The 7815-nt window shown below is 29.1% G+C and overlaps 1 protein-coding gene across 1 annotated transcript; it reads right to left on the minus strand.

Annotated features, from left to right (window-relative positions):
- Positions 1–3184: 3184 nt before the first annotated feature.
- On the minus strand, positions 3185–7160 carry LOC124834075 (protein fluG-like). The gene is made up of 10 exons (XM_088101025.1): positions 7038–7160; positions 6762–6958; positions 4998–5249; positions 4803–4870; positions 4582–4706; positions 4404–4512; positions 4137–4293; positions 3964–4059; positions 3631–3679; positions 3185–3475 (listed from the first exon to the last, which is right to left on the minus strand). Exons 1-10 carry the CDS (start codon positions 7135–7137, stop codon positions 3315–3317), a joined length of 1314 nt encoding a protein of 437 aa, XP_087957151.1. The 5' UTR covers positions 7138–7160; the 3' UTR covers positions 3185–3314.
- Between the last annotated feature and the right edge of the window lie 655 nt (positions 7161–7815).

Genomic DNA, 7815 nt, shown 5'->3' on the forward strand with positions numbered 1-7815 from the left:
AAATCCTATTGAACAGATTATGTACTGTTAAATTATTGTGTAATATATCTTGTTGGAATATATTCAGTTTGTATGATTTCTGAAATAATTGGACTTTATTAGATTTGAATTTATGCATCTGAATATGATTGTGAATTATAATGATGTGATTTATGTGGAGAGTATGTGAATGTATGCGATATAGTCAATTTGTATGACTTTTGGGATGGATGGACGTGATGCATATTGGTGTATGCATTCTGATTTGGTGTTTGATGCATATTGGTGTATGCATGATGCATATTGGTGTATGCATGATGCATATTGGTGTATGCATGATGCATATTGGTGTATGCATGATGCATATTGGTGTATGCATGATGCATTTGGTGTTTGATATATATTGATGCATGCAATGTGGTTTAGTGTGTAACTCATATTTGTTTATGTAATTTGATCTGGTATAGTGAGCATAGTATGGTTTGATATCGAGGTATGTTTATTGTATTGAATTGTTAGCTCACCCTTACATGTGTGTGCATGTGAATGCGATGATCGTATAATGCGTGATATTATACGGGAGCAGATGAAGAAATGTCGTCTGAAGCAATACGAATGAAGAAAGAGATCGAAGATAAGTTAGAAGGATTCAAGTTATACTTAGGAGTTTATAGTTGAAATCTGAGTTTAAAATATGTATATCAACTGTGAATTTTTAAGTGTGAGATTACGGGATGTTACCGTAAATGTAATAATATGAATTATCCAATGTGAGATATTGGGATGTTACAGTTTCGGTGGTCGATGCTTCCAAATGGCAGATCGACGGCAAAATGGGCTCCGGTGAACAACGCTGGTCCGACGAACGGTAAAACTCCATCAAACGACGCTTCTACTCATCACGAAGACTCTACTGGGTGCTCTTCTCTCTAGGGTTCTCTCAAACCTAAAGTAATATTCTGTTTTTGAACTCCCAAAAAGAAATCCACCACTTGAAACCCCTACAGCCTTTGATTTCCATGTCATTTTCGTTTTCTTTTTTCTTTTCCACATGGACCATTGATAATGCAACACATGGCTGTGTCAAATTATTGTCAAAAATTGTTGTCAAAGTATCATTATCCTTTTATTTTTTTCACCATCCTATTTTTTCTTCTCACACCTTACATTTCACAAACCTTTCAAATCACATTCCACCTTTCAAATCACATTCCACATCACATTCCGCATTACATATTCTTTTTATCTACTCTTTCCACCTCTTCTTTATGTTAATTTTTCTATTCTAACTTTTCTAATTATTTCATTTACTTTTTCAAATTATACTTTATTCATATAATTTCCCTACCATTTTTTTATTATTTCAATCATTCATTTTCTCCATCTACTTTTCCACTCCACTTTTTATATTAATTTCTCACAGTAACTTTTATTTATTCCATTCACTTTACTAAATTATATTTTATCCACCACTTTCTCCACCAACCTTTTTTATTATTTCCTTTCTCCATTTTCTCCATCTTCCTTTTCACCATATTTTTATATTAATTTCTTACTCTAATTTTTATTTATTCCATTCGTTTTTCTAAATTATATTTTATCCACCACTTTCTCCACCAATCTTTTTTTATTATTTTCTTCATCTATTTTCTCCATCTACTTTTTCACTCCAATTTTATATTAATTTCTTACACTAACTTTTATTTATTCCATCCACTTTCTTCATCTAATTTCTCCACCCACTTTTTATATTAATTCTTTCACTTATTTTTCACACTTACTTTTTCTATTCACTTTTTGAAAATTATATTTTATTTCCTCTAATTTTTCCACCTACTTTTTATATTGTTTTTTTCATCCACTTTCTCTACTCATAACTCTATAAATACTCACCTACTCTGTCACTCCATTTTTATACACATACACTCACATACACACACATATTTCTTCTCTCCCACACTACCACTCTTCAACAACACACATTTTTTTCCTCCACATCATTACTATTTTCTATTATTTCCCTAATTTCATCACTTTTACCATATTATCATAATTCCCCATCTTCTTTCTCCATATTCTACAATCACCAAAAACTTCAACAAAGTTGGATTAAGGTAGTGTTTTTAGGGTTTTGCTTTTACATTTTGGAGACACTCTTAACCTATAAATAGAGGTGTTTCTACCCTTGTATTCTCATTTTGAGATTAGTAATGAAATGTTGCTGAAATATTGAGTCATTCTATTAGTCTCTAAAGTCAAGGCTAAAACATCTCATGTGGTCTCCTCTAGTCACCTTCCTCTAAGAGTTGGTCTAACCTCTCTAAGAGCACCATCAAACACCACCCCATCACCACCAAAACACCAAAGGACGTAAGAACCTTGCCCTTTATCCTTCATAGATTTTGCATCTTCATATCACCATAGTCTTTCTTCATGCTTTGGCCTTACCTAGCTTGAAGAGGTTGTTATCATCACCATAATTTCACAAATGTCACTACGTTATATACTTGGTTTTTCATAAATCCAAGATATTAGGTGAAGTTAAATGATCTTTTTACACTAGTGTAAATAATGATACATCTTAGTCAATTAATTTTTCTGGTGACTTGTTTTAGTATAAACCACCCAAAACATATATGTTAATACATTATGCTGTGATAAGAAAAAAAACATATATTAATACATTAAGGTATTAAGGTGTGATAACATGAACACAATGATACAACAAATTTTACGGAGAAAAAAAATCAACGAATAAGTATTTAAAAATTAGGGTTAAATATGTTTGTAATTCATAAATTTGGATGTAAAATTAGAATTTGTCTCCCAAAATTTGATATGTTCTGGTTCTTAAACTTTATAAAAAAATGAATATAATCATTTTTATCCAACAACAATAATTTTTTTTATGTTTTATATACTGACATGAGTTTAAGTGTGTCAAACGGTGTAAACAACTCAAACACTAGCCTAAAACATTGTTTGATATGTAAAAAAATTAATTCAGTTGAGTAAAGATGATTATATTTATTCATTATTAAAGTTTGGGAATTAAATTGTATCAAAGTATGTGATAGAAATAAATTCCAATTTTATATCAAAGTTTAAGAAATAAAAACATATTTAATTGTTAAATTATCATAAAATAGAGATTATGTATAACTTGCTTTTTTCTAAAAAAGAATTAGACTATAAATCATACTGGTGATAATTAGAAAACAAATTGTTTAATTTATTAAACAATGCCTCTAGAAATATTGAAAGTGTTGAACATGAACACATGCACATTCAGTTACGTAACATGAATACTTTTTGAAGTGTTGGTACTTCCTTGACTAAGGGACAGTGATGTTGGCCGAACTAATCTTGTAAAAGCGGATTGCATTTCTAGCAAGTATGTCTTTTGCAGCTTCCACAGCCTCAGAAAGTAGGAGGTCACCATCTATGCATGCATCGCGTAGAACAGAGAAAACAACTTCGCGGGAATTCTTTGCACCTGTGAATGTGAAACCGAAACTTATGATTTCAATTTGTAATCATCGCACCGTGAATGATTAAGAAAGACAACATGGTACATGGGAAACATTTGAAATTGAAGCAGTCACAGCCAAACACTTAGCATGAATTGTGTCATAATTGATGTTAACTAACCTAAGTAGAAGGTTTCAGGAAATGTATAGGCGTCAGTGCTGAACATCACCTGCAGTGCAAAATTTATTTGTGAGATATGTCTCAATTTCATGCTCATTTCAAACTTCATCTTATAATAAAGGGTAACAAACTTTCAAAAGCATTTTTTTAACCGTTATTAAGTATTTATACTAATATTTCAAATTATACAAATTATTTATCATCATATGAAAACATTAGTGAAAAGAGAATTCAAAAGTTATGCATTACGTATTTAGATTTAAACTTGAACCTCTGCAATTAGAGAATTCAAATTGAAAATGTCTATATTTCGATTGCATATAAAGTTGTGACCTTATTTATTGGAGCCAGAGTTAATAGATCTTTAACTGCTGAAATCATCCCATGCATACTAAGCTTTGGAATTGCCAACCCAAAATCAAGATAAACCTGAGAGATATAATTTGGTTAATTGAAATTCTGATATACAAGTCAATGCATTAAGCCATGAATCCTAAAATTCTTGCCTGAGAGTAAACAGAAGCTAGATATGATGCTTCCTTTGAGAATGGATGAGAGGCATGTAAGAAAACAAACCGACACTTTGAATATCTCTTGTCCTCAAGAACTGAACGGAAACGAAGAGGATTTGACTTGCTCAAATCCAAAAGCCTATCCCCAAACCTAGTTCCACAAACAAAACTATCAAGTGTAAATAGGTATACTCTACCAGCATATCCTGGTTAACAATGTTAGGTAACATTAAATGGAATAAAAAAAAATGCACGAATTACCCTGTGTGTATCTGCATTGGCAAGTCATAAGATAGAGCAATTTCCAAACTTTGCAAGAAGAGATAGTCCACAAGATTTCTGTGAAACAATAAATAGATAGGCTTCGTAGCTGAAAACAGAGAAGGGTGAGAAATAATAGTCTGAAAAAGATAATGTTAAAACCAAATTTCATACTTACAATTTGTTAACACCTGTCTCAGACTCTCTTCAGCTTCCGTTTTAGTTACTTTTAAATTGATTTCTACGCCACCGTAGTATGCAACTATGCTTTTCAAGGCAATAATCTCTTTAGCAACTATAACAGTGATGCTAATTAAGGAACCCAGCTAAACATTGATTTGTTTCTCTAAGCTAAGGAATTATGTGAGTGTGTAAAGAGTCATGTAAATTAAAGGATATGATCTCAGCTTTGACACATAAGCTTCAGTAAATGAATCGATTGTCCACGAAGATCCATTAGACAAACCCTTGAGGGAAAATTTGATATAAATATGAGATAAACACAATAGATGAATGGCTAAGAAGCAGATAAAAGTATGAAAAAACAAGACATCAATCAAACACCTAAAACCAAAATGTGTAGTGGTATCTCACTTGTTCAAGGATTTGCTCAGCCAGTCGTTCGGTTCGTAAGATTCTGCCAACAAAAGGTGTAAAATTCTTGTGCCATTGTATTTCGTTCCTTTTGTCCATTTCTATTCCATCATCTATTAGAATGGCAGAGAATTTTGCAGCTTTTAAGCATGTTGAGGTGATGGATTCTATTCCAGACACCCTACGGTATTCTTCTACGCCTTCCAAAGATACCTCCGTTCCGTATAGCTCAGCAACATCTCTTAAACCTCTCTGGTATTATTATTATACCAAACAAACAAACAAAACATGCAAATGTAATTTGAATCAGAAAGGCACTCATCTTATATATTCATGGAAACTGAACCTATATTCACCTACATATTATTTACTTTTTTCTAATAAATTTTACTCAATAATAAAAAATAATATGTAAAAGAGTACACCACTATCGTTTCCCACTTCATGTAATTAGCTAGAAATAAAAGTATTTATTCTAGCTCTCGCAAGTGAAACAAATCTAAATATTTGAATTTTATTTTGTTATTTTATCATGAAGCTTCCGTTGGATGTTTTTACAAATGAGATAACTTTGTTTCAATTTTTTATAATATAGGCATTAAATATATTAAATATAATATTCAAAACATAGTCAACTAAATTAATAGGTGTTCACAATTATAGTATGTATTTTATTCTATGTAGAAAAAAATGTGGCTTTATATTTTATTGCATTTTGTTTCGTTTTCGAGTGATATATATATATATATATATATATATATATATATATATATATATATATATATATATATATAATGAAAATAATTTATTAGTTAAATTATAGGTATGTATAATAGTACAAAACATTGTGTAAATAACATTTTTAATTTATATTTTTTATTTTATAAAGGATAAAGTGTTATAAAAATAGAGTACCTGTGTATAAAAATATATTAATGAAAATTAAGCCAAAAAATTAATTTTCAATTATATATGATATATGGAAGAATTACTCTTAAATGATATTGACATTTTTGGAAAATTTAAATTAGGATAAATTTGAAAAATGTTAAAAAAAAGAGATGCAATGAGTTCACTAAAATAATATTCACTTGTAGAGATAAATTTGAAGAAAAGTAAATGAATGAATTTGAGTGAATTAACGTTTAAAAGTTTGTTAAAGATTTTATGAATATTATAAAATAAAACAAAATGTTTTAATAAGTTAAAATGTCGTAGAATAAGAAGTTATCTCAAACTTAATGACCTTTTATATCAATTTGATGAAAATAGTTATTTTTTTAAAAAAACTTTAAATAATAGTACCCAAAATTCTTTATTAACACTAGTTAAAACACTCTCTGCCTATTCACATTTTTATAACAAAAAATTAATAAAATTTTTATTATTATAATTATAAAGATGAATATAAATAATTTTTATAATTTTATTATAGCTAATATTTTAATTTAAAAAAATAATTAAATACAAAAAAAAAGTTAAATAAAACTATTAATTTTGAAAACGATCACTTAAAAAGATAAAATTGAAAAAATTATTTTAATTTAAAAAAAAAGTTATTTAAAGGATAAAAATGAAAAACAAATATGTAGACTAAAATGAGAATCTTCTATTGATAAATATTACTTAGTTTTACTTGTATAGTGAGTAAAAAAGAAAGAAAAACATAATGAAAGAAAGTGTAAGAGATAAAGAGTATATGTAGATGGAGAAAAAAAATGTAAGAGTAAAGAGTAATTGCAGAAGCATTGAAGAAGAAGTAACCTTGAATGATAGCGAGGTTTGTGCAAAAGCAATGGCATCAAGATCAACAAAGGCTCCCACAGTGAAGGCCTGGACAAAACCGCCGGAGATGGAGTTTGAGTCAAAGGCAACAATGTTGTGTGAGTGACCATCCACCACTTCAATCTCCTCCACTGTTTTTCTCAGTTCACTCAAATCCATTTCCTCTCCCCCTACCACTGAAATTCAAATAATATAATCATATATAGAGAGAGAAAGAGAGAGAGGCGTATGTGAGAGAAAACTTTGTTACCGTACACTTCAGACCTTCAATGGCCATCACCCGTGGGTTGGGGACAATGGCAAGACTTGAAATTGCAAAGAATATTGTTAATTGGAAGGAGAAGGAGAAGTGCATCGTGTTATCAGAAAGAGTTTTTCTTTAAGAGAGAATTCAAAATAAAATGAAAGACACGAGGAGACAAAAGTTATTTAATATTTATGTGTGATACGTGCCCGCAATTGTCACACATGTATACACATTTTTTTTTTATTTGTTTAACATTTTGGAGATGATTATGATCTTTATGTCTATAAAAAAAATGGTTAGAGAAGCCGTGATGAAAAATTAGAGTTAGTATTTCAAATTAAGGTAAATTGGGATTGAAAAAATAAGTTATTTTTGAAATTTATTCTTGAAACTTGAAATGTAGTGAGAATGATCAAATTAATTTTAGTTATTGAATGTTATATGGTGTGTATAAATGTAACATCCTATATTATTGGCTATAATATAAACACATCAAAGGATTTGCAGAGAAATTTTATAAAAAAAATACAACATAAACTTACAAAAAAAAAAATATTCATCATGCATTCGTACATATACGGTTGATATACATATTACACACTAATAAAAAATAGGTTTTTTAACGATATATATATATATATATATATATATATATATATATATATATATATATATATATATATATATATATATATATATATATATATATATATATATATATATATACACGCCTCAGTTTTACTGAAACCGAAGTGTATCAAAGCGCGATGACATTTTCGTAGTTTT

This window comes from Vigna umbellata, chromosome 10, assembly GCF_029865625.1.
Source record: "Vigna umbellata cultivar VRB3 chromosome 10, Vumbellata_1.0, whole genome shotgun sequence".
In the NCBI taxonomy this organism is placed as follows: Eukaryota; Viridiplantae; Streptophyta; class Magnoliopsida; order Fabales; family Fabaceae; genus Vigna; species Vigna umbellata.

Excerpts from the sequence above, each read along its gene's own strand:
- LOC124834075 (XM_088101025.1), bottom strand. The coding sequence starts at position 7,137 with ATGCACTTCTCCTTCTCCTTCCAATTAACAATATTCTTTGCAATTTCA. Across the intron at positions 4,871-4,997 it reads CTGAGCAAATCCTTGAACAA|GGTTTGTCTAATGGATCTTC; the intron begins GTGAGATACCAC and ends TTTTCCCTCAAG. Across the intron at positions 4,707-4,802 it reads TATGTGTCAAAGCTGAGATC|TGTTATAGTTGCTAAAGAGA; the intron begins ATATCCTTTAAT and ends AATTAGCATCAC.